At 44.7% G+C, this 25531-nt stretch overlaps 1 protein-coding gene across 2 annotated transcripts in view; it reads right to left on the bottom strand.

The window, feature by feature from the left end:
* Window positions 1-25531, bottom strand: part of ARFGEF3 (ARFGEF family member 3) — a 178449-nt gene that overhangs the window by 29177 nt on the left and 123741 nt on the right. For both annotated transcript variants that reach the window (XM_018053258.1, XM_018053259.1), the window contains 11 exons: window positions 24871-24978; window positions 24312-24527; window positions 24041-24151; window positions 22192-22342; window positions 19876-20193; window positions 17741-17874; window positions 15009-15154; window positions 13373-13552; window positions 9296-9440; window positions 7615-7737; window positions 1274-1377 (listed from right to left, as the gene is read on the bottom strand). In XM_018053258.1, coding sequence (XP_017908747.1) covers window positions 1274-1377; window positions 7615-7737; window positions 9296-9440; window positions 13373-13552; window positions 15009-15154; window positions 17741-17874; window positions 19876-20193; window positions 22192-22342; window positions 24041-24151; window positions 24312-24527; window positions 24871-24978 — 1736 coding nt within the window. The remainder of the gene's footprint in view (window positions 1-1273; window positions 1378-7614; window positions 7738-9295; window positions 9441-13372; window positions 13553-15008; window positions 15155-17740; window positions 17875-19875; window positions 20194-22191; window positions 22343-24040; window positions 24152-24311; window positions 24528-24870; window positions 24979-25531) is intronic.

The following is a 25531-nucleotide window of genomic DNA, read 5'->3' as shown; positions in this document are numbered from 1 at the left end:
TCAACATCAAGGAAATACGGGGCACCTGAGGATGGAGGGATCTGAGGAGAGGGTGGGCAAGATGAAGGCATGAGAAGCAGAGCTAATGGCTGCCCTGGGCCCTGCATTCCTGTCACTATCATCCTGACTCTCCGGCTGTCACTGGGACAAGAAACTCTGTACTTCACAAATTAGAATTGTGCCTGTACTATTTTAGAAATTAGGGAAACAGCTGTGAGCAAGACAATAGAAATCTAGCCGTGTGTGTCTTACAGACATACTCCTTTCACAGATAATATTTCTGACAGAAAGGTTATAGGAAAAATTAGACAGGGGGCTCCTAGAAAGGGTGACCAGATGGGTGGGGGATGTAGGCAGAAAGTAGGTAGATACTTAAGCCCTGGTCTCTCTGAGGAGGTGATGTCTCAGATGAGATTGGACGATTAGGAGCATCGTCCATACAGAGATCCGAGGAGAGAAAATTCCAGGCAGAGGGAACAGCAGTGGCCGCGAGCACTAACAAGTCAGGAATGTCTGAGGGTGAGAAAGGGAGTGTGGCTGTGCACAGAGAGAAGGAAGGAGCTGAGGGGGTAGGGGAGCGAGGTCAGGTCACATGGGCCTTATGGAAGCATATGGAGGAGGAAGTCAGGGTGGCGCATCCTTTCTGAAGCACTAGGGCTTAATGCTGTCAAGCCCATAGCCAAGGGAGGGGTTACAGACAGACAGGAGGCGGCCAGGGGACACACCTGAGAAGACAGGAGAAGCGCTATGGCCAGAGGGTGTCACCGAAGCCTTGAGGAGGAAGGGCTTTGGGGGAGGAGCATCAGATTGTTCCCCTGGCCTGTGACACAGATAAGAACTGGGCTTGGCACAAGGAAGGTCACTGCTCACATTGGCGAGTGATGTTTCACTGGGTTTCTTCACTAGATCCTGACTGCATACCCCTCTCTTACTTTCTTTATGTCTCTCTTCACTGTGTGCAGCCTACTGTCCAGGCTTTGGTCTCATCAGGAAGATTTCCTATGGCCTCAGCCTGACAGAGAGAGATGATGGTAGTTCTTTCATCAGGTATAAATGAGAAGTTTCAGAGACCTCAAAACTCAGCTGTGCATTCTAGTATATTCTCATGACTTTCTTTCTCTGCTTTGTAGAAGGGGTGGGGACCAAAATTTATACTCCAAATCTAAGCCCCACTCTCCTCAGAGACAGCAGAAAGTATTGTTCCTGGGCTTCACAAAGACACCTGTGCCTATTTTGTGAGCATCTTCAGAGGCAGGTTTTGGGGTCTGGGTACCTGAGAACAGCGCCGGAGGTAGTCCAGGGCCGGGAGGCACAGGTCTGGGGACGCGGCTCCAGGTCCTGGGACACAGTCTCCAATCTCCTTACAGTCCACCTCCCCTGGGGGCAGCAGGGCGAGACAGAAACAAATATTGTTCATCCCCTTCTAACAGAAGACCTGCCTAGTCACACAGCATTCATTCACCAAATGCCTACTAAAACAGAAAAGAAAAAGTACTCTACATTGTATAACCCTGAGAAAGCCCTTTCAGTCAAATTTCCCCCTACATGTGTACACGTTAAATACAGTTGGGGGTCATATAGTACACGTCATACTTTGTTGAAATTATTCTCTTCTGTAATTCCTCTTTTCACTAGTCAGTTCAGTTGCCCAGTCTTTGTGACCCCATGGACTGCAGCACCCCAGGCCTCCCTGTCCATCACCAACTCCCAGAGTCTACTCAGACTCATGTCCATTGAGTCGGTGATGCCATCCAACCATCTCATCCTCTGTTGCCCCTTCTCCTCCCACCTTCCATCTTTCCCAGCATCAGGGTCTTTTCAGATTCCATATCCTGCCACAGTACTTTCAGTGGCTGGAGAGTGTGTGTTTTGTACCTGGGCACACTGTAACTGTAATTCACTTTCCTGGGCCTGCTGCTGATGCTCTGACTTGTGAAGCTTTGATGATAGAGGATGATCTTGGAGACCAGCCATGTGCTGGGCTGGGACAAAGCACTAGGCCCCTCCCCCTTTAGAGAAGGACCTTGTTTGTTGCCAGTGCTCAGCACTAAACAGTGATCATAAATGAAGATTCTGGGAGGATTTGAAACATCTGCAGTTTGGGGGTGGTGACTACACAACTGAACTGACATGATCTATTTTTTTGTGTATATATCTAGAAATGTGATCTGTAGAGGACATCTAGATAGTCTTTAAGTAAACAAGTAATTCAGAATTACCATTTTCCTTCTTGCATGATGAATCTATTCCTATACTTTTTAATAAAATCACTCCACAGTACTGTAACTATTTCTAATTATCTACAGTGGTAGTAACTAGCAGCCTCCCTGCAGGTAAACAGACATAATTACTAGGCATTAGCTGAAGTTTAAAGATAAAGAGTCATGTTTCTCAAAAAAGAAGAGAAAACCACTTCTTACGTTTTAGATCAGGGACTGGCAAACTTCTTTTACATATAAATATTTTAGGGTTTGCAGATCATACTGTCTTTGTTGCAACTTCTCAGCTCTGTCACTGTAGCACAAAACAGCCACAGACAAGTGACCATGGCTGTGTTTCAATAAAACTTTATTTATAAAAACTCTGAGTGGATGGGATTGGTCCGTGGGCCATAGTTTGCCAACTCCAAGTTAGATTAACATAACTTACAGTATAAAAACACAGAGCAGTTCAAATTCATGTTGAAATAACCAAGTGGGAATTACAAATAAATTCATTTCTTGACATGTACACACTGCTACCCTTAGAATGGATAACCAACAAGGACCTACTGTATAGCATATGGAACTCTGTTCAACGTTATGTGGCAGCCTGGATGGGAGGGGAGTTTGGGGGAGAATGGGTACATGTATGTATATGGCTGAGTCCCTTTGCTGTTCACCTGAAACTATCAGAACGTTGTTTATTAATTGGCTAGGGTTCCCAAGTGGCTCAGTGGGTAAAGAATCTGCCTGCAGTGCAGGAGACACGTCAGGAAGGTCCCCTGGAAGAGGGCATGGCAACCTGCTCCAGTATCTTTGCCTGGGGAATCCCACGGACAGAGTTGGACATGACTGAAGCGACTGAGCATGCACACTCCAATGTAAAACAAAAAGTAACCCTCCCCCCAAAAAACACAAAACAAATAAATCCATTTCCTATCTTGTTAACCACAACGAATGTTCCAAAGTGTTTTTATCCAGGCTTCTGTGTTACATATCAAAGTCTGTGCCCCCTGGAGACGGGCAGGACACAGCCAGTGTGGCTATATTGGGGCCTCAGAAGGCTGAATGGCTTCATCAGCTCAATGGATATGAATTTGAGGAGATGGTGAATGACAGGGAAGCCTGGAGTGCTGCATTCCATGGGGTCGCAAAGAGGCGGACACAACTGTGTGAGTGAACAACAGATGTCCCACTGACCCTAAGCCACACACAAATCACTCTGCCTCATAATTCACAGAAAAATTAGAACCTTTTGGTTTTAAATATCCTCAGCTGCACACTGACAATTCTGCAGCTATATTTTCAGACTCCAACCCCCTCCTCAAGATAAGATCTCAAAATTCTGACATCTCCGCTTGAATATTTCATAGACACTCAATGTGTACAAATATCCAAAGACAGTATTCATGACTTTTCCCTCTCCTCCACTCCTTTTGGATATACTGATTCTGAATAACATCAGCTCTGACGGAGAATTTGAGGAGGGGGGAGTCAGCCTCAGTTCTTCCTCTTTTCAGGCCCCACGTCATAGCAGTACAAGCCCTATTGATCCCACCTCTACAATGTCCTGAATTCCATGCACTCTGCTCGCTCCCAAACTGCTGCACACTGGTCTCTGCCTGCAGCCTCTTATCCTTGCCCACAGGAACATGTGCCTGCCAGAGTTTAGTTTTGAAAACTTCCCTGTGCATTCTCAGTCCCCTGATGTGGCATGCAGGGCCCATTCCAACTCATCGCCCAGGATCCCTCCTCTGTGGGTACCCAACTTTCAGAAAACCTACAGCTCACTCCACCAAGTTCAAAGGTCACTTCTCCTGTGAAGCCTGCATGGGGTCTACTACCCAGCACCCTGTCTCAGCAGCTTGCTTATCTCAGCTTAAATGACTTTTTAAACTAGCATCTATGAAAGTATTCTTACTACTAAACCGTGATTACTGATTTATGCGTCTGTTTCCCAGAAGAGGCAGCAAACCTCTCATAGGCAGGAAGCATGTTTTATTGACTGTGCCAATGTACCAGGCACTTGATTGTTCACTGAACAACAGAATACCAATAATCTGTTTTGTAGTGTTGCACGCATGCGTGTGTTCATGCACGTGTGTGCTCAGTTATGTCTGACTCTTTGCAACCCCAGGGACTGCAGCCCGCCAGGCTCCTCTGTTCATGGGATTTCCCAGGCAAGCATACTGCAGTGGGTTGCCATTTCCTCCTCCAGGGGATCTTTCTGAACCAGGGATGAAACCCACATCTCCTGCATTACCACTGATAATAATTCTTAAATGAAATGTGAGACTGTGGAGCACTAGAAAATATTTTAGTCTCTGCCCCCAGTTCCTGGCACAGAGCTCCTGAAACCAATGATTTCCCAAATGATAAGGATACTAGGAGCATCTTTTGTTCTGATACTTGACCTTTGACTCCAGCTTCAAATATCGTACCCTTGAAGGGCCAACATAAACCAGAAGAAAGCAAATACAAAGGAAAGAAACTATATCAGAATATCTTGTTTTAAATACTTCCTCTGTATTCTCAGGGTGGATTAATGGTATTAATATTTTAAATTATAGAATAGGTTGTTAACTGCTATACTATGGTATTTGAAATTTTAACTCCTTGCATTAAGGGATGTGAGAGGGCTGTCTGCAGGTGTAATACTTCCGATGACCTTGGTTTACAGAAACCTCCATCAGTCTTTGAAACTTCTCATGTGACTCCAGTTATTGATTGCTTCTGTTAATGGTGGCTCAGATGGTAAAGCGTCTGTCTGCAACACAGGAGATCCTGGGTTTGATCGCTGGGTTGGGAAGATTCCCTGGAGAAGGAAATGACAGCCCACTCCAGTATTCTTGCCTGGAAAATCCCATGGACCGCAGAGCCTGATAGACTACCGTCCATGGGGTCGAAAAGAGTCGGACACAACTGAGCGACTTCACTTTCTTTCCTGATGATGAACTCCCAAACCCCTTGGGATTTCCTGGGTGACAGGATTTTTGTTCTTGGGAGGCAGAGCTTGGTGAGCTCCTGGATGGTGGCTGGTTACCAAAAGACCATGGGGTGAGAGAAGGGTTGGAAATTGGGTTAATGATTGATCATGCCCACATGATGATGCCTCCATAAAAAAATCCCCAAAGTATGGGGTTCAGAGAGCCTCTGCATTGCTCAACACATCTATATGCTGGGAGGAGGGTGTGCCCCAGCTCCATGGGGGCAGAAGCTCCTGAGCTTGGGGCTCTTCTGGACCTCACCTTGTATTATCTCTTCACCTGACTGTTCATCTGTATCATTTATCATATGCACTGTTATATAATAAACTGGTGAATGTATTTCCCTCTCTTCTGTGAGCTGCTCTAACAAATCCTCAGATCCAAGGGGTGGGGGATTCATGGGAACTACTGATTCGTAGCCAAGTTAGACAGAGTTGTGAGTAACCTGGGGATCCACTACTTGCAACTGTCGTGTTAAATGGAGGGGCAGTCAGATAGGACTGCGCCCTTAACCTGTGCTAACTTTGGTTAGTGTCAGAGTTGAATTGACCAGTAGGGCACCCGGCTGGTGTCACAGAGAACTGCTTGGTGTGGGAACAAACCCCAGGCACATCTGGTATCAGAACTCTAGTGAGTGAGATAGTACTTGGCAGAGTAAAGGAGAAGCATAGGAGGAAGTGATTTTTTTCTAAATAAGCACTGGATTTTTCTTACTATCTAATGCAGAGATTACCTCATGCTTTAAGGTATTCTTATGATTAAGATACTAAACTATTTGGTTTCTATTTAATGTAGGACAGAGCTCAAAAGGAGGATGTGATGGTTGGATGGCATTACCAATTCAACGGACATGAACTTGGGCAAACTCCGGGAGATGGTGAGGGCCAGGGAGGGCTGGCGTGCTGCAGTCCACAGGGCTGCAAAGAGTAGGACACAACTGAGCAACTGAATAACAATGGAAGAGTTTAAAAAGAGTAAAATCTTACTCTGTTCAAAGAAATCTTCCTCTGAAGCCCAGCATGTATAGTGGATAAGTGAGGGGCATTCATGTTCCCTCAGTTCAGCCCTCTACTTCCCAGAGTACACAGAAAAACAGAATGTGTATATAAGAACATAATGTAACAAGGATGGTCTATGGATCAGACCTGTGGCCTCCAGCCTCTTTCTTGAAACTTGCATTTTATTCCTGCTCCAAAATAAGGGGAACATGGATGAAATCACCTGGCTTCTCCATGTCTTATTTTCTTTTGCAAAGAAGTTTTGCAAGAATACAAAATAATTTTTTTGGTGTTGTTCAGTCATTAAGTCGTGTCCAACTCTTTGCAACCCCATGGACTGTAGCACGCCAGGCTTCTGTCTTTCACTATCTCCTGAGCTTGCTCAAACTCATGTCCATTGAATTGGTGATACCACTCAATCATGCTCAGTCAGTTCTTTGCATCAGGTGGCCAAAGTACTGGAGCTTCAGCTTCAGCATTAGTCCTTCCAATGAATATTCAGGGTTGATATCCTTTATATTTTTATAAGAATTGACCTTATATTTTCTTTATTTAAAAGGTTCTCAAGGCCCCGTATCTAAGAGCTCTCCAGGGTGAAAGTCTCAAAACTTGAAGTTTCTTCTAAACCTTGCATTTAACTAACTGCCACATCCTTTCACTTTCACTGCAGATAAAACTGAGCCATACCAACAGTAGGTCATGCTATATAGGTTCAGTCACTCCGTGGTATACGACTCTTTGCGACCCCATGGACTGCAGCACGTCAAGTTTCCCTGTCCAGCACCAACTCCCGGAACTTGCTCGAACTCACGTCCATGGAGTCGGTGATGCCATCCAACCATCTCATCCTCTGTCATCCCCTTCTCCTGCCTTCAGTCTTTTCCAGCATTGCAGTCTTTTCCAATGAGCACTCTACTGTGTTAAAGTATTTCTAAATTAAGCCTAAAAATCAGGTAGGTATTTCCTGAAACACACGAAATCTCAAGGAAGGGTGATTCCTACACTTTCAAACTACATTTTGTAATCCATAGAGTCTGGGGGAAGGCATCTTAACTTTTGCTTAAGAGCTGGGAACTCAAACTCTAATTAGGCTCATTAATTATGTGACACTGAGGATAGCAATTTCCTGTATAAAAGCAATTACTAAATATAACATTGAATGTTTTAAGATTCAAAAAGAAGTTGGAGTAAAATAATATATGAAGACGCACTTCATTATAAAATTATTCCGTGAACACAGTGAAAAATATCAACCCTGGACAGACTCCAAGCTGCGTTTACAGTAAGCTTTGTGCTCTATGCTCCTGAGCACACAGAATAGCACCGTCCGTCTGCTTCTATCCCAGGATACCTGCAGCCAGCTCACACAGAGCCATACGGATAAGGGTCTCTAGCTGTCAGGAGGCGGGAAGGGGGGGCTCCACTTACCCAGTCCTTTGACAAACTTCATAAGGCACATGATGTAACTAGTGGCTGCATTAGCAAAGACCTGGATGTTGTCGGTATTGAGAAAAGCTTCAAATACATCAAACACTGGAGCCTGGCCTTTTCCTGAAGGAGGAAGGTTACAGAGTTTTAAGAAAGTTAGGTGTCTACCTTTCAGTTGCCCATACTCCCAGCACCTTCCAAAGAGCATTAAAATACATATATATATCTATTGGAGCAAAGCCCAGGTCTTTTGACTGGATAACTGGCTTGGCTCCCGTGTTGTCCTTCTCAGCTTTGCCTGCAGGAGGAGCTGTAGGATGGCTATGAGGAGAGCTTAGCAGACGGATGAGGGCAAAGCTGGCTGAATGCAGGGCTGAGCAATACGTAGGTCTACACAGGGCCATTAAACATGTGGTCCTTTGGAATTCTCCTGCACACAATCATTATAGATATGGGAAGGTTTAGATAACCCCATGATGGCACATACTAACTTACTCATATCTGTGCTGAAAAGAGCTAATATAGAAGGCTCAGAGGCTGCTATCCTCAGAAAGGCCTGCCTCAAGGGTTGGCCCTTGGCTGGTCTGGGAACCTGGCTCACCTAATAGTCCATTAATTGGATGGTTTACTGTGCCTGGATGGTTGGCGCAAAGAACACAGTTTGATCTGAACACCTTTCCCGCCGCCCCCCCCAGGAAGTATGGATTTTGGAATGTGTTGGGCAGAGGGTACCTAAGTGACCAGCCCTTAGCTGGGTCTCTAATGGGCTTCCCTGGGTAGAAAGGCTCACACACTGCCCCTGGTTATATATACTGCTGCGTTTTGCCACTGGAGGTGAAGTGCTCTGTGGGACTCTCAAGGGAGGGGGAGAGCTCAGGGAGGCCTGCACACGGATTCTGTGATTTCCCCCTAGGATCTGGCTTGGCCTTAACATATCACTGTAATAAACCTTGGCCATGAGCCATTAATAAGTCTGAGCTATGTAATAAATCTTGGCATAACTACATGCTGAGTCCCACAAATCTTTCTGCTGGGTCTCTAAATGCAGGGTTAGTCTTGGAGGCCCCTGATCCAACATCCCTGGTCACCAGGCCTGCTGTATGGCTGCCATCTATTTCCAGCCAGATCCCATCTCCCTAATTTGAATTCCCTGTTATTTGGATATTTTCTGCTTCTTCCTAGATAGTGGATACCATTTTTCCCTTTTGGTTTTATGAATGAACTCAACACAGATAATGTGAAATGACCTATGTCCCTCAGTCTTCTGTCTCCTCTGTCATTGAGAGCAGGGCCTGGTAACGCTCAAGGTTCTCGACCTGCTGGCAGAACTCAGAGCTTGTATTCCTGCTACACCATTTCCTGCTGATAAAACAGCGGAATGCCAGTCTTCCCTGTTCTCCAACTTCTTTCGATAGCATGAAGCTTGACATAAAGAGCTATTGCCCCATAGCCAAAATCAGCACTCCCATTCAACACAGAACTGGAAGCCCTAGCCGGAGCAATCAAGCAAGAGTGGAAATAGAATGCATCCAAATTGGAAAGTAACATGGCCTGTTTTTGATGATGATATGATCTTATATATACAAAGTCTTTAAGATTCCACCAAAAAATAGAACTACAGTCATTAGAATGTAGAACTAATAAACAAGTTTCAGGATGCAAAATCAACACACAGCCTTACCCATGGAATAGTCGCCCACCAGGTACTCCTTCACCTCGGACTTGTTCCCGCTGTGCACCGTTTCCAGGGCGCTGAACAGGGGCCTCCACCCTGACTGGATCTGGGCGGAGCACACTTCAACCAGCTCCCCGATGGACGTGACGACCTGCAGAGGCAGAGGGGTTGGCACTTGGTGCCTTTTTCTTCTAAGAAGCAGGCGAGTTTCTGGGAAGATGGATGTGCTTCCCGGCTCCCTATTTCTGGGTTAATTTTAGTGCAAGAGAAAAATCAAAACCTAGACAAACTCACTCAAAAGTCTTCCAAATAAGCAACCATACTGCATTAATTTGCATTTTATTAAGTGTCACTAAGCAACTTTTCACATGCTATTTGTAAATATTTTGCTGTTTTTGAAGTTAGGTTTTTGTCTTCTCATTACTGTCTTTTTATCATCGAGTTCTTCACGCATTCTAAATGTAAGCCCTTTCTAAGACACATGGTTTGCAAATTCTTTTTCACAGCTTTGGGCTTGTTTTTTTTAATTTTTAAATGGTCTCTCTTTTTTTTAAATCATTTATTTCTTGGCTGTGCTGGGTCTTTATTGTCGTGCATGGATGGACTTTTGCTAATTGTGGTGTGTGAGCTTCTCATCGCAGTGGCGTCTCTTTGCAGAACGCGGGCTTCAGTAGCGTGGCATGTGGCCTCAGTAGTTGTGGTTTTGGGCTCTAGAGGACAGGCTCAATAGTTGTGGCATATGGCCCTAGCCGTTTCACGTAGCCGTTTCATGTGGGATCCTCCAGGGCCAGATATCGAACCCATGTCCCCCAAATTGGCAGACAGACTCCTTGCCACTGAGCTACCAGGGAAGCCCCTAAATGGTGTCTTTTGAAGAACAAAAGTTTTACATTTTGACGAAGTCCAAATCATCAATTTTTCTTTTTACAGATTCTGTTGGTGTCATTTCTAAGGAATCTCTGCCTAACCCAAGGTGGTCTCCTACGCTTTCTGTGGAAGCTTTTATAGGCTTTGCACTTTATTTAAGCCTATGACCCATTTTGAGTTATTTTTTCTGTATGGTAAATGAAAGGGTGTAAATTCATTTTTACTTCATATGTTCAAGCACCACTTGCTAAAGGAATATCCTGTCCCTCTATTGAATTGCGATGACATCTTTGTCAAAAATCTACCATAAATGTGAGAATTTATTTCTATACTTTCTATTCAGTTCCCCTGATCAATAAGTCTGTCCTTACACCAATATTCCACAATGTGGATTCCTTAAGTTTTGAAATTGGGTAGTGTAAATTCTCCAAATTCACTGTTCTTTTTCAAATGTGTTTTCTCTATTCTAGATCCTTTGAACTTGCATATAAACTTGAAAATCATCTTCCCAATTTCTTCAAAAAAGTCTGCTGAAATTTTGATAGGAATTGCATTGAATCTATTTATCAACTTGGGGAAATCTGCCATTTAAAAATAGTGTCTTTCAATCCATGAATGTAGCATCTCACATAATTTGTTTGAATATTTCTTTTTCCTCAGCAATATTTTGTAGCTTTCAGCATACAGGTATTTAACATCTTTTGCTAAACTCCTAAATATTTTGTTTTTGATGCTCTTGTAAAGGGAATTGTTCTCAATTTCAATTTTTGATAACTTACATCTTGGATATGGGAATGCAAGTGACTTTAATGTGTTGTTTTTATATCCAGTAACCTAGCTAAACTCACTATTAATTCTAGTAACTTAAAAAATAAATTCCTTAGGATTTTCTATATGTAAGACTATGTTGTCTATGAACTAAGACAATTTTGTTTTTCAAAAACTGGATGGCATTAATTTTTCGGTACAGTGAGTAAAATTCATAATGTTGAACAGAATTGGTAAAGGTGGAAATCTTTGCTTTGTTCCCAGTTATTGGGAAAAAGCATTCAGTCAACCATTGTGTGAAGTTTGATATTTGATTCTCAAATACTCCTTTCATCCAATTAGTGAACTCCTTTCTAGTCCTCATTTCTTGAAAGTTTTTCATTTAAAATGACTGATGGATTTTGTAAAATGTTTTCTCTGTGTCTATTAAAATGACCATACGGTTTTAATCCTTTATTCTACTAAAAGATACACTGATTTTTGAGCTGTTAAACCAATCTTGCACTGATTCTTTCTTCTACAATCTCAAATCTTGCTGGTAAGCCTATTTAGTGGATTTTTCATTTGTTGTTGTCAACTCTAGAATTTGTATTATTTCTGTTTCCATTTCTCTATGTAGATTCTCTATTTTTCAGACATTATCATCTTTGAACATAATGCTTTGAACATACTTATAGTAGCTGCTTCAAAGTCTCTGTCCCCTAATTCAACATCCCAGGGCACAGTGAACAGAGCCCTCTTCCCATCACATGTGCTGAACTTCTTTGGCTAAATATTCTATAATTTCTACCATGAAGGTATCACTAATACGGGTCACCACCTCTTCTAGATCCTGTGTCTGTTTTTCTTCCCACCTCCAAATCAGAATTTTGGATCTAAATAATCCTGGTTTTAGCTTAATACAACATCTGGTCTCACTCTAAGGCAGTTTCTCTTGTCTGCCCTTCCTCCCGACCCCTGAGTATACATCGTTGTTTCTTATTTCTTTGAATATCTCATACTTTTTTTGGCTGAACATTGAGTATTTTAGATAATATAGCAATGCTGGATTCTGATTTATTCTTGAGTTTTTTTTTTAATACTAAGTTGCTCAGACTTATACTTTGAGCCTTTAAGGAGACTGCCCTCTGCCAATCAGCTGGGGAGAATATTCAAAGTTCAGCCAGTTCACAACTCTCTCTGGTGTTTTGCTTCCTGATGGGATTTAGATAGTCTATCCTATATATGTCCATATTTCAGTCAGCTAGAGATGCATAAGGAATTTACCTTGTCCTTCTATGAAATCTCTGGTTTCCGGAATCTCATGTTATATTTGTTACTGGTTCACCATTGCAACCTTAGGCCAGCAACACTGTAGTATTCTATTGCTCATTTCCTACCAAATCTATATTTTCTAGTGGACAAACCAGTAGTCTTCTTCAAACCAAGTCTGTCTCTTAAGCAGAAAGGCTGATTTTCCCAGTCAGCCTACACTGGTCAAATTACTATTCTTATCAATAGCTTGTAAGTGATGACTTCCACCTTCACTAAGAAGGTCACAGGCTCCCACTGTCCTTAACCAAATTTCTGACGAGAACTATTTTTCAGCATAAACGCTACTCAATTTGTCATCTGCCTGTGGTCAATTTCAAGAGCCCTGCAATGGATGCTTTTGACAGTTTTTTTCTTTTTGTAGACTAAATTTTTATGGAGAGGATTTGCTAACTTCTTTATGCCACCATAGCCCAAATCTCTCCTGTTCTAGATGATTGTTTAGAATTTTAATAAACACAGTTATTTTAAAGTCAGTCTCTGATAACAATACCTGGATCCCTGGTGAGGAGCTGGGGAGGCTGTATGAGTCTATTTCTCTTGTTTGCTTTTCTTTCTGTATTCATGACATGTTATTTCCTAATGAGTCAATTAGTTTTGACCGAAGGCAGACATTTAGCTTCACCTGATGGTCAGTTTGCTCATGGCCAATCCAGTCTCACAGCTCTGCTTCTCTGTCTTCCCCACTGTTACTTAGCTTTGGGCATCTTAATATTCCTTACTTTCTTGCCTGTGTGTCAGTGTAATTAAAAAGCTTAGCCCTTATTTAACATTTTTAGTAGATTTCAGAGACAGAGGATCTGTATTCTTAGATCATCATCATAAGAAAGATACGAAGTCTCTAGTTTCTTTACCATTTGTCTTTCCATAGCAGGCAGGACAGTGGTTAAGAGTACAGTGTGGGTGTGAGGGCACAGACTAGTATAGCCAGGGTGCGTCGTTCAACTCCAAGCTCCACCAATCACTGGTCATAGATCCTTAGCTAAACTGCTTACCCTCTTCTGGTCCCTGATGTCACATAGGCTTACAGTGCTGGAAAGATTCAATCTGCAGCGCTCACAGCAGTCCTGCGGTGCACTCAGTGAGGGCTGGCAGGCTACGGCAAAGATGGCAGCGCCTCGACGGTGACACACTGACCTGGTCTTGGACGTCCTCATCACACAACTCCAGCTGCATGATACGCTCGAACGGTCGGAAGAGAGCTTCATTAAAGTGAAAATGAGGTGGCTCATTCCAGTCCGTGAGAACCTCCGTCAGTATGTCGTGGATGAAGGAAACCGCCTTCTGAGACACATGTCTTTCCTTATGGCAGGCAGCCTGAAAAATTAACGAGAGAGTCCAACACCCTCAGGACTTCAGGCAACTAAGAACCTGGTTCCTGAAGGTCTTCCTAACCCACCTTCCTGGAGGGAGGTGGAAGCAGCAACTCTGCTAGAGTAAAAGAGTTCAAGGATAAGTATCAGTGAAAACAGCACACTAAACTGCATTTTAAATAATTTAACCAACTGATCACACACATCTTCAGTTTCACTTTGAAGTTTCTACAAAAATAAGATTTTCTAATAACCAGGCTTCCCTGGTGGCTCAGACCATAAAGAGTCTGCCTGCAATGCAGGAGACCAGGGTTCAGTCCCTGGGAAGATCCCCTGGAGGAGAACATGGCAACCCACTCCAGTATTCTTGCCTGGAGAATCCCATGGAGAGAGGAGTGTGGCAGGCTACAGTCCATAGGGTTGCAAAGAGGCAAGACCGAGCGACTAACACACATGCGGTACAATAATTTCTTCTTCTTTTTCCCAGTAATGTGACATTTTTTGGGGGGTAGTATAGAACACGCTGACTAAATACACTGGAACCTTGTCTGGAAACTGTCCGTGGTATCCTTGCTAGCTGTGCTTCAAACATATGAAGATCAGATGAGTCATTTGTCCCTCGGGGATGTGGCGTGACTGCACCAATGATGAATTACTTGACTCACATCATTGTATCTGTGCCCTTTAGTAGTCCTCTCCCATACTGACCCTGGGCTTGGATGTGTGACTTGCTTTGTTTACATAATATTTGATATTATATAACAGCAAGCATTATATATGTAAAAGACTGAGAAAATAATTCTGATTTGGGATTTGCCCTCTTGCTTTCCTTTGGAATCCTAAGAATTCCACAAGAACAAGCCAGGGCTAGCTGGCTAGAGGAGAGACCAGATGAACCGTGGCATAACTCTACCAGATTAAGTGCTAAAGGGCTATGCTGACTAGTTACCACTGTCAAACAGGGCAACAATTTCCCCATCAACTTAGAAGTAGCCAGTCATCATGTATTGAGATAATTAGATGGATATTAAGATTACCATATAATTTATCATATAAACTGCTTTCCTTTGGAAAGTCAAAGAGGTCCTAGGAGTGTTAATTCAGTTGAGAAAACCAGGATGTATGATTCCCCTGTGTAGAGGGAATATATTTAGCTATTAGAAAAGGGAGCCTGGCAGGAACAAAAGACATTGTTATGTTCGCGTACAAAAAAGAAGTGCCAGACTCAGGCTGGTAGCAGACCATGAAGAATAAGAAACTGGCTGTATGAGGTGCCCAGCTAAGTCACTTAAGTATAAAGAAGGGTGAGAGTGAGACCAGGGCAGTGCCGCCGTTGGGCTGATAGGAGCCATAAGGTGTAATCAGAGAACGATGATGCTTGTGACCAGGCAATGTGGCCACAGTGCCTTTGTCCCCACCCTGCCTGGAGTCCCCGGGCCTCCCACTTTCAGGGCGCTCACCTCCACCAGGTGTGGGGCCACGAGGCTCCAGCAGCGCATCACGTGGAGCAGGGGCCTCGATTTGCTCCGCACGATCCTTAGCATGGCGTCCCCGAGGCGGAACAGGTGGAGGGCACTTTTGCGGTCTTGGGTGGACTTCACTTCTCCTACAAGAAGGCAAGACCATAAAAGCCATCAGTCCCAAACTCAGAAATAGTTTGACCTGTCTAAGCATGGCTAGAGGATGAAAATCAAAGAGTCATACTTGATAAGTAGGATTATTTGGTGCGAATTTGCCAAGATAGGAAAGGAGCCCGGATTCAAGAACGAACAGGAGTTCGGTCGACAAGGTCAGAGGCCACCCATCTGTTCACGACAGCGTCCCTAGTGCCTGCTGTGACAAGTGTGAACAATGCTTGTGATAAGGAAGAATGATGTGGTTAAGTATCAATAGAAAGGTTACGGCATCGGCTGCCCAGGCCCAAATCCTGGCTCCATCATTTAACAGTTGGGTTACCATAGGCCAGAAGTTTACCTAATTTACGGTTTCTTATTGTAAAAGTGGGATAACAGTGCCTTCTCCTTAAAGTTACTTCAAGGATGAAATATGACTAATACTCAAAAGTACTCAGCACAGGCCTGGCACAGACTACCTTGCCCTCCACTCTTAGCAACAGTGGCTGCAGTTATTGCACCATTGTTCACAGCCATTGTCCACTTTGTCGGTCCTTAACAGCACCTCTGAAGCCCCTGCCAAGCAGGTCAGGCCCCTTTGCTACCCAGTAACACACAATCTAACCTGCTTTGTCTTGCTTCTGTACAATCCTTGCTTTCTGTGATTTCTTGAAACTTCTTTGCCACCTTAGTCTTCTTCACTCTTCTTGCTCATATCCTCCTGCTCCTCCCACCATGCCCACAAAATGCTGATCACAATCAGCCTCTACCAACCAGAATGTGCCTTTCTAATGAGCCTGGCCATATCAAACAAACTTCAAAATGACAGTAACAAAAATCACTGACATTTACTGAATGTTTACCCTGCATGAAACATTGTGTTGGTTCTTTGTGTCTTTAATCACTTTTATTTTATTGAAGTATAGTTAATTTACAATGCGTTAATTTCTACTGTACAGCAAGGTAATTCAGGTATACATATATATACATATGTATACTTTTAAAATATTATTTTCCAATACAGTTTATCACAAGATATTGAATATAGTTCCCTATGCTATACAATAGGACTTTGTTGCTTATCTTATATATAATAGTTTCCATCTGCTAACCCCAAACTCCCCGTCCATCTCTCCTGCACCTCTCTTCCCCCTTGGCAATCACAAGTCTGTTCTCTGTCTGTGATCACTTTAATTTTAAAAGCAAACCTTAAGAAGTAAATGCAATTATTGCTATGTAGAGATTAGAAAACAGGATCAGAAAGGTGAGCTGACTTGCCTAAATTGACAGCTGGTAAGGGGTGAAGGCAGCATTTTAACTTAGATCTGATTGATTTGAAAGTCAACGCTTCCTCCTCCCAGGTCTGCTGCTGCTTCTTGCCCCTCACAGCTTTTTTTTTTTTTTTTTTTTGTATGCTCAGAGTCTGATTTCTCCATGCAAAATATTTTGAAGGTTGCCCTGGGCACAGAGATTCTCTGGCAGTTGGCTGGGTCTAGAAAGTTGGCTTTATATAGCTAAGGTTTTAAAGTCTATTAAAAACTCACAGGAAAGCACTGTGGTTCTCAAATTAGAATCTGCAGTAAGAGTCAAAATTCCTAATGGTGGAAAGGACCTCAGAGGCTGTGCCCTTCAACCCGCCACCACAGTGTGATCCTGGCACACGGCTCTGTGCCTCTGCCTGAATTTCTGGGAACAAGGTACTCACTGTTAACAGCACAACCTAGCTGTCAATGGACAGGTGCATTTGTGAGCAAAACCCGCCACTCACGTGGGACCCACTCACGGCCGATTCAATACACCTCTACCCACTCTCCCACATGTTGGCCTTCAAGAGAGTGTTCACCTGGTAACATCCATGAAGACTGTGATTCTGTTGTTATTTAGTTGCTAAGTCGTGTCCTGACTCTCTGTGACCCAATGGACTGTAGCCCGCCAGGTTCCTCTGTCCATGGGATTTCCCAGACAAGAATACTGGGGTGGGTTGCCATTTCCTACTCCAAGGGATCTTCCTGACTCAGAGATCGAAACTGCATCTCCTGCTTGGCACGTGGAGTCTTTACCACTGAGCCACCTGGGAAGCCCAGTGATTCTGACCCACCATTAAAGGGACATGCCCCTGGGGCAGTTTTTCTAAGAGCAGCCTGAGGCTTCTGTCGCGTGTTCCATTTTTCTCTCCCAGGCCTTTCTGATTAGAAGCTGCTTCTGCAAGTTGGCTGGACTAAGGCAGGTGTGTGCTTTGTGATATGGAGAAAAGTTCCTACCTGCGTGTGAAGCTATCTGCACAGAGTTACCACACCATTTCTACATCACAAGCAAAACTTAGCAGAACAACCAGTGACAACCAGTGCAACTGTGGCGATGGCAGCATTTCCATTCACAAAGGATAATAACCAACCCCCAGCCAGCACCACCCACACCGATCATGTCTCAACTCTACATGACAAATCTGCACTTGAACTTGGCCAGGGTGGCCGTGTATGAGAGGAAAGGGGGCTCAAGTCTCCAGGCAGGCTGTTGGCATCAGAGATCTGGGTTGTTTGCTGCCAGCTTCATGGCACATTCTGCAGGGAAAGAATTACCTGGCATTGCCAGCGAGTAATCAACTGTTTCCGTAACAGAATGGAAAAGCTGGGACTGCGATGCTTTCTTCAGCTGGTAAAGAAAACCTCCCAGAGCCATGAGGTTCAGTTTATCTGTAGCATCTTCAAAGAGCCTGGATGAAAGAAAAAGACTTGTTACTTAGAAACAATTCAGCAAAGTCTTTATGTAGAATGATTATGGTAATTTTCTTAAATGTGATTAATGAAAATGTTGTGTAAACACTAAAAAGAAATGTACGGTATTGTTTTATCTATTATTACTGAGTACAAGTCTGCTCTAATTACAAGATTTTAATCTGAGGGGCACAGACCATACTAAAAATAAAAAATCTTTGTAGCCCCATGGCATAACTCAGCTGAGATGAGCACTCATTAAATGTTTGGCAAGAAGTTGAAAGATGGCAAAGCATCACTCACAGAGGCTGAACAACTGGGAATGGAATCCTCACAATTAACTTTGATTTCATAAACTATAGTAAAGAAAATCCCAGTAAATTAATCAAGGCTTTTGTTGGGCTTCAACTGATGAGTATAATGTTGGACTTGACCCAGAGGAGGATTCGGGAGCAGGGTCAACTTGATCTGTACGCCCCCTGGGGCAGGAAATGACCTTCTTACTCCTCTGACTCATATACCCAGAGCCTTGGACATGGTAACGCTCAAGCATCTACTGCAATAATGAATATTCCCTAACATGACGGACCTTGCGGTTTCTTGTTTTCCACTCTGTTGGGCACAGACATTTCTAGAAGGAGTTAGGGAGAAGGAAGGAATGCAGGTAGCAAGGCTCACAGGAGGATCCAGAGGCTCACTGGACCTCGGAATGATGGACCAAACACCGGTTTATTTGGCACTTGAGGAATGAGGTGAGTCAGCCTCCCTCTGCTGTGGGGTCAAGCTGATGCCCGACCTCCAAATCCATGATGACACCAGACGGGCAAGTAGCCCTGTGGGGTGCCACGTGCTGTGAAAGGGAGAGTGTCTCCAGCAGAAGTTGAATAACAAGGCACACGGTTTTAAGATAGGAATCGGTGGATTAATCATTTATAAATTATTGAAACAAATACATCTTTCTTGCGGTCTGCAATTTCAATACCATTTGGTTTCTAGACCTCATTAGTCATTTCTTTTTCTTCTTTCCTAGTGGGAAGAATATTACATCCCACCTGACACCTGTATACCACTTTCCAGATTTCAAAACACGTTCAAAGCCACCTTAATGGTTAAACAGGAAAAAGGGATTATTGACCTGAGTTAGTGGATGAAGAAACTGAGTCTCACCGCAACTATTTACACAGACATGACTTTCCAGTTGGATGATATCAAAGCCAGGAATGAATTCAGGTTTCTGAGCCCAGCCAGCAATGCTCTTCCTATATCTCTCTGTACTCCGTGTGAACCTCACTGCACCTGTACTGGGTGGTCTGGGGCACAACCACCAACTATGGGGAGTGCAGTGGGGTGGTCTCCAGGTGAAGGTGACCAAAGCAGTCTCCACATCAAGAAGGGCCAGTAAACAGCTGGAATGACTGTTGGTTTCTCCCTCTTCACCTTAACGTGGTTGCTGGGCATCAATTTAGAATAGATCATACTCTTGGGTATAGGATTTTAAAATATTACCATCAGAAATAGTGAACATTTACTATTTGCCAAGCTCTGTTCTAACTGCTTCAAACTTATTAATTTAACCTATGGTTACCCTATGTCACTTTATGACTGTATTTTGTTATGAGAAATGGGCCCAGGGAGAGGAAGCTGCCTGTGGACACAGAGTAAGTGCAGAACCTTTGCCCTGGGTACCCGCTCTCTGCTCAAAAGCCTCCAGCCATAGTCAATAGACAAGAGTTCATACTGAGTGTGTGGTACGGGAGACAGAGGTGGGCTTGAAAAAAATTACAAGAGGCTTCCATGACCAGCTAACAAATCAAGTTGTCCTGGGAATGATTTTGCAAGCAGAAGAGAAGGATGCAGTGTGGTCAGCAGGGGAAGGGTGCTCTGGGGGGCAGGGGGGAGAGAAGGGGAAGCGGTGGGGGAGGGGAACGGAGCAGGGAAGGGGGAGCGGAGGGGCCTTCCATTCCCCGCACCGCCCCAGGTGTGTTGGGAATGGCACGCACCTGTCAGCCTGTGTGGAGAGCGTGAGCACCACCTTGGCAGCACTGCTGCCCGTCATGAGGCTGCCCCCACGGAAGTCGGAGGCCCGGCCGCGGCTGCCTTCTCGGACAAGCTCCTGGATGGAGAGCGGCTGGATGACGGGGGCCGCGTTCAGGGAGCTCTCCTGCTCCAGGCTCTGCTCCTGGGGCGAGCCCTCACTCTCTGGGTCCCCAAGGAGTCCGCCTCTGGGGGCCTTCTGCGGCTGGCTGATGGTCAGCGGGGGCTGAGAGGTGCCATCACTGAAGTGGGTGTGTTCCAAGGTGCCCACGTACTCGCACACCCTGCAGAGAGTCACACATAAGCAGCTGCTGAGTTGCAGCCAGCCAGCCCAGCATGGTCAACCCCACAAGGAGATACCGAGGAGCTGGGCCAGCCTCATGGGCCTCCTGAATCACAGTGAAGGCCGTGTCCCTCCCCCCTCCCCACTCCCTCTCTCCTCACTATCTACATTTATTTTGAGTTGAACCACACAGCCTGGAGGTGGAGGTGGGAGTGTGGGGGATTCATCCAGGAAAGTATGGGAACAAAACTCTGTTCATCTCAGTCTGACCTGTCCAGATACTGGCTTATCAGGACTTTGGCTGTTTGAACGCATTTTCCCAAAGGGTCCTCATCCCTCTCTGTCTTGTGCTCTAGTCAGGATTTGGGAAACATCTCCTTTCTCTGAGATCCCAGAATGAATATGCATATGGTGAACTGGCTCTCTGGCCACAGTGGGCCCTCATTTCAGGGATTCCGCCCAGCTTTGTCCCACTGGGTCCTGACAGCTTCACGTAACGCCCATTGGGGCGGAGTAGTCATCTGATCACAGTCAACTCAGAGAAAAGACACAACATAGTACAATCTTCAGCTTCCAAACAAACAGTTCCCCGACAGGACCTGGGACTGGAGACCCCTCATCCCAGGATAAGTCCAGCTACTAGGAAAGACTACTTTGGATAATCTACTCTGATGTTCCATAATCGGGCCAGTTTTTTGATCCAAATAAGTCACTCGGGTACAATTTAAATCTTTTTCCTGTTTGCTTGTGAGAGCAATGGAGAACATCTGGTCAGCAGCCCCCACAGTAGAACCCACTGTGCTCCACACCAATTCATCCTGGCCCTTTCACATGCTCCTCTCCACAAAAGCCTCTCGTGGGCTTTTCAACCCTAGAAGGATCTTTGAAAGTCAACCGAACTCACTCAAGGCTGGATTTTCTTTGAGGACAATAAACAGAACCTAGGTTAGGCCACTGCCCTAGGCAAGATCAGGACGCCTGAGCCCGGTCATGGGGCTGTCATCCTGCTACCGAGCACCCCTCCTCTGCTCAGCCAGAACTGAGCCTGGAGACGGCGGGTATATGCCGAGGAGAAGGGGAAGAAGGCGGGCAGTCACCCTGTGCCTGCTGCTGGGGGACGGTGGTCCTTCCTTTGTCTCAGGTCTGGCTGATGGCCAGTGCTGGGGGAGGAAGGATTTTCTTCTTGGTCATGGGAGGACTATAGAGCTCTTCCTTTGTTTTTATTTTACAGGTGTTGTGGGAGGTTCTTTTATGTTGATACTATAAAGCTAAGAGTCAAATTTTTGGCTAATTTTGGCACAAGAGGCTATTCCATTTTTTTCTTTGTCTAGATAAATCAAAAGTTGTACTTATTATGCACCCATGTAATTTATCAAAAGTCCTTTCAATAAAGACATTACTAAACATACAGGAATGTTATGTTACTGACACATGACCAGCTTTTAGATATGCCTTATTCACCTGACTTATGTGGTCTTTTACCAGACTCTGTTTAAGAATCAGTTTTTCTTCCCTGGGACAACATATCTGCCTCTCAGACAATGTCAAGTGATAATTCACTGTTTTCTAAATTCAGTTTTGTCACTGTGTTCCTCAACACATATATTCAGTTAAGCCCTTATTCCCTCTTCTCTTTTTAATCTCTCAGTTAGCGTTTATCCAAACTCTGTGACTTACTGTAATCTACAGGGCCTTCCCTGGTGGCTCAGTGGTAAAGAGTCCGCCTGCCAATGCATGAGACATGGGTTTGATCCTTGGGTCAGGAAGATCCCCTGGAGAAGCATGGCAACCACTCCAGTACTCTTGCCTGGGAAATCCCATGGACAGAGTAGCCTGGTGGGCTACAGTCCATGGGGTTGCAAAGAGTCGAATGACTTAGTGACTAAGCACCCCTGAAGTGCTGGCAGGCATGGGAGTCTACTTCTTCCACGCAGCACCCCCTCCCCACCCTCATGGCAGGCAGGTGCCAGGCCTGCAGGGCGGGGATCCCATTGCGCACCTGAACACATGTGGCCAGCAGTCGGGGTTGTGGCTGCCCATCTCCAGGCCGACACTGAGGATGGCGTCCATGCACAGGACGTGGGCTGTGTGCAGCCACACCCCCTGCAGCTTCCCAATCTGCTCCAGTTTCTGCTCCACTTTTAGTTTCACTGCACCAGAAAGACATTCATTACAGTACAGCCCAAGCAAGGGAGACAGAAGGGGAGTGAGACTGGAGGGAAAGCAGAGAACGTGTGCTTGTGCAAGGGCAACAGGAAATGGAGATGTCACTAGAGGTCACTGGCAGTGAAATCTTCAATGACACGTCCCCGAGGCTCATCATGCAAACTACCCAGCCCACAGGCCCACAGACACTGGTGACACCAGCTCTGCGGTTTCAGAAGTGGATGGATTCAAGCTGGGATCTGGGTCAGTCACAGCAGTGAGGATGGGCTTTGAGTGCCAATCCCAGCTAAAGCCGTCTGTGCCCAGAACCATCCTCTGCTCCTGTGTACTCATACTGAAAATAAGAAAGAATTCCTGGCAGTCAGCAAGTCCTCTCTGAGGTTTATTTACTGTTAGGTGTTCACAATGATGATCATCTAAAACAACGTGCTTGTACACTCTGAGTACCATGATGACTGCTTTATAACTGAAAATGCCCGTATTTTACTCCCAGAGCTTACATTTATACTTGTGATCTTCAAATAATACTTTTAAAATTGTAGATAATGCATGAGAAAGGATGTAAAGGTGACCGAAAATGTCAGTTATGCAAAATGCCAAGACAGGGACAAATGAGAGCATCCTCCATGAACCAAAGTGTCCAGTCATTGGAAGATGGGTCTAGTGGGATAATCGAGTCCAGAACCCAGAAACACAGCACGCTCACTTCAGAGGAAGCCAAACCATGCTCCTACTGTAAGGGGCAAACTGATTTTTAGTAAAGCATCATTTGTCTCCTGGATGTGATACTGATTTAATTTTTTATCTATAATTCAAATATTAGCTCTGGTTTAACAGTTTTCGGAGGTCTTTAAGTGCTTTTATGTAACTTATAGTTGTACATTTTAAGTGCAAGTGTGATACCCTTTTGCTGTTAACAGTGGAGACGTGTGAGAGTCGATCCGCTTTCACATGGATCTCTAGTGAGGAACTTACTCACTCAAGTTCAAGGAACACCAGCCTAACCTGTACTTTCTCAGCTAAAAAGATGCCAACTCTTTCTGTGACTACTTATTTTCTGTACCTGATACACTGTTAGCACAGGTTGGACCAAGCTCCCAATTTTCCCTTGTTTGCTGCCTACCATTCATCTTCCATTGCTATGGGAAAGGCTCTTCTCTTATCTAGATAACCATCTGCCTCATCGATGAACTGATTTTATCAAGTTAAAAATCAACTCTATCCTGAGTTCACAAAGCTCGGGTTTTCTCCAAGAGAAAAGTCTTCCTGAGCCTCCTCTCAGGATTCCTCCATCAGTGTGATCCCCGCTTCAGAACACAGGCTCTTCTGCCCTCCCCCTGTAGCCTGAGGGGTCCTCAAATGTGCACCCAAGGAAGTTCCAAAGCCAGTGGTCAGAGAACACCAGAGGTGTGAAGAGCTGAGTCGGGGGGCCTCTGGCTAGCAGCCACATGCACTTTCTTAGTCACCAGGGGCCAGTATATCTCTTATCTTCACAGGGATCTACTGAGTGTCTGGAGGACCAGCCCATAAAACAGACTTAAGTCTGTGGTCGGGCAGGGTCTCACCATCAGTGGTGTATACAGTGTGCCATGTATCACATATGCAACATGGAGGAATGTGTCTGCTTGTGTGTGCAGGTCTCACATGAGGTTCCAGGTGGATTCTGGCCCCTCTGTCGCTACCTTGTGCTATGGCATCACTGGGTTCCTGGGTTTCCTTTTCCTCTTTCTCCTCCTGGACACAGGAGGCAGCTGCCATCTGGGCGAGGGCTGAAGCACAGTTGGCTGCAACTCCTTTAGAGAAAACAAACACATCACCATTTAACTGAGTTTATTCTCTAGCCGTTCATCTGGCAAAACTACTTGTAAAAGACTTGTCCACCAGGGCCACTCATAACGCATTCCTCACGGACACCCCTTGGATCACGGGTCAGGAGTACTCCACCTGCCGTACCTAGAGCACAGCTTAGACGTGCGGCTTTCCGCAGCCCATCGAGGCTCATGCAGATAGCATCGCGTTCTTTTTGGTTCTGTTCTTTGATGCCTTCAGCTCCCAAGATGAAGGCCAGCCCTTTGGAGCTGCCGGCCATTCGGCCCGTCAGGGGGGTTGATAAAGTGTCGATCAAGTTCTTCCAGCAGCCAATCAGAATATAGCGAGCAAACGCCACACCTAGAACGTGAAAGGGCATGGGTTACCTTCCAGAGACAAAAATGACCTGGTGATGAATGGCATGGGGTTCTCTGGCCATCCCGTTAAATTACTGAGATATATGCAATTTTACTACAGGAAATACAATGGAATGGATATCAGATTGTGTTTCAGTTTATGCTTATAAATGATGAATGTGGCATCAGCAGATGGGTGATGCCAGTAACTTCTATCAGGTATTTTCCTGCCAAGACAAAAATCTTAATTCATTTATGTCAGCACAAAAAGCTGCTGCATAATAACTTAATAGATGATAACACACACGATGGATGCATATTCATAAACCCAAGACCCAAGTCACTACCTGCCACCGTGGAGTCATCAATTCTCCTGCCCTGGGTGAAAGGAGACTCCATTGAAGCTGAGGCCATCAGCTGCCCTCCAATTGCACTGCTCTCTAAGCCATCGATATCTGTTAAGGAAAAAGGGCAAGGTGTTTCCCCCCATTTTTAAAGAACACTCTAGTCAGAAACAGCTACCATAATATTCATTTCCCCCCCCAATGAAGAGCCATGGGATCCATTATGTACCAAGTATATAACAACCTGTTATCAGAATGTTAAAAATTTTTGTTTTATCCATTCAGTACAGTTTTCTTTCATTGCTAGAGCTTTCTTCTGTTAGACTGATGCATATTTTTTCTTTGAAAAAATAAAGATAAATTCTGCTATTTCTGTTATTAGAAAATCTATTGATTTAGAATATTTTGACCTTTGAATACTCCCTTTTATTCCAAACCAAGGCATTATTCCCACACTTTATATGTACCAGGTTACTCCAACATGGATCGTTCAGTACTTCCTCATAAGAATTAAGAGGAGGGTAAGTCTTTTTGGTAAGATTATCATATAACCTGATTGGAAAGCAGCCACCACAAGGGAAGCCCAAGAATACTGGAGGGGATAGCCTATCCCTTCTCCAGAGGATCTTCCCAACCCAGGAATCGAACTGGGGCCTCCTGCATT

This window comes from Capra hircus, chromosome 9 (assembly GCF_001704415.2).
Source record: "Capra hircus breed San Clemente chromosome 9, ASM170441v1, whole genome shotgun sequence".
NCBI lineage: Eukaryota > Metazoa > Chordata > Mammalia > Artiodactyla > Bovidae > Capra > Capra hircus.
The sequence above is the reverse complement of the archived record's forward strand: the minus strand, read 5'-3'. Positions and strand labels throughout refer to the sequence as shown.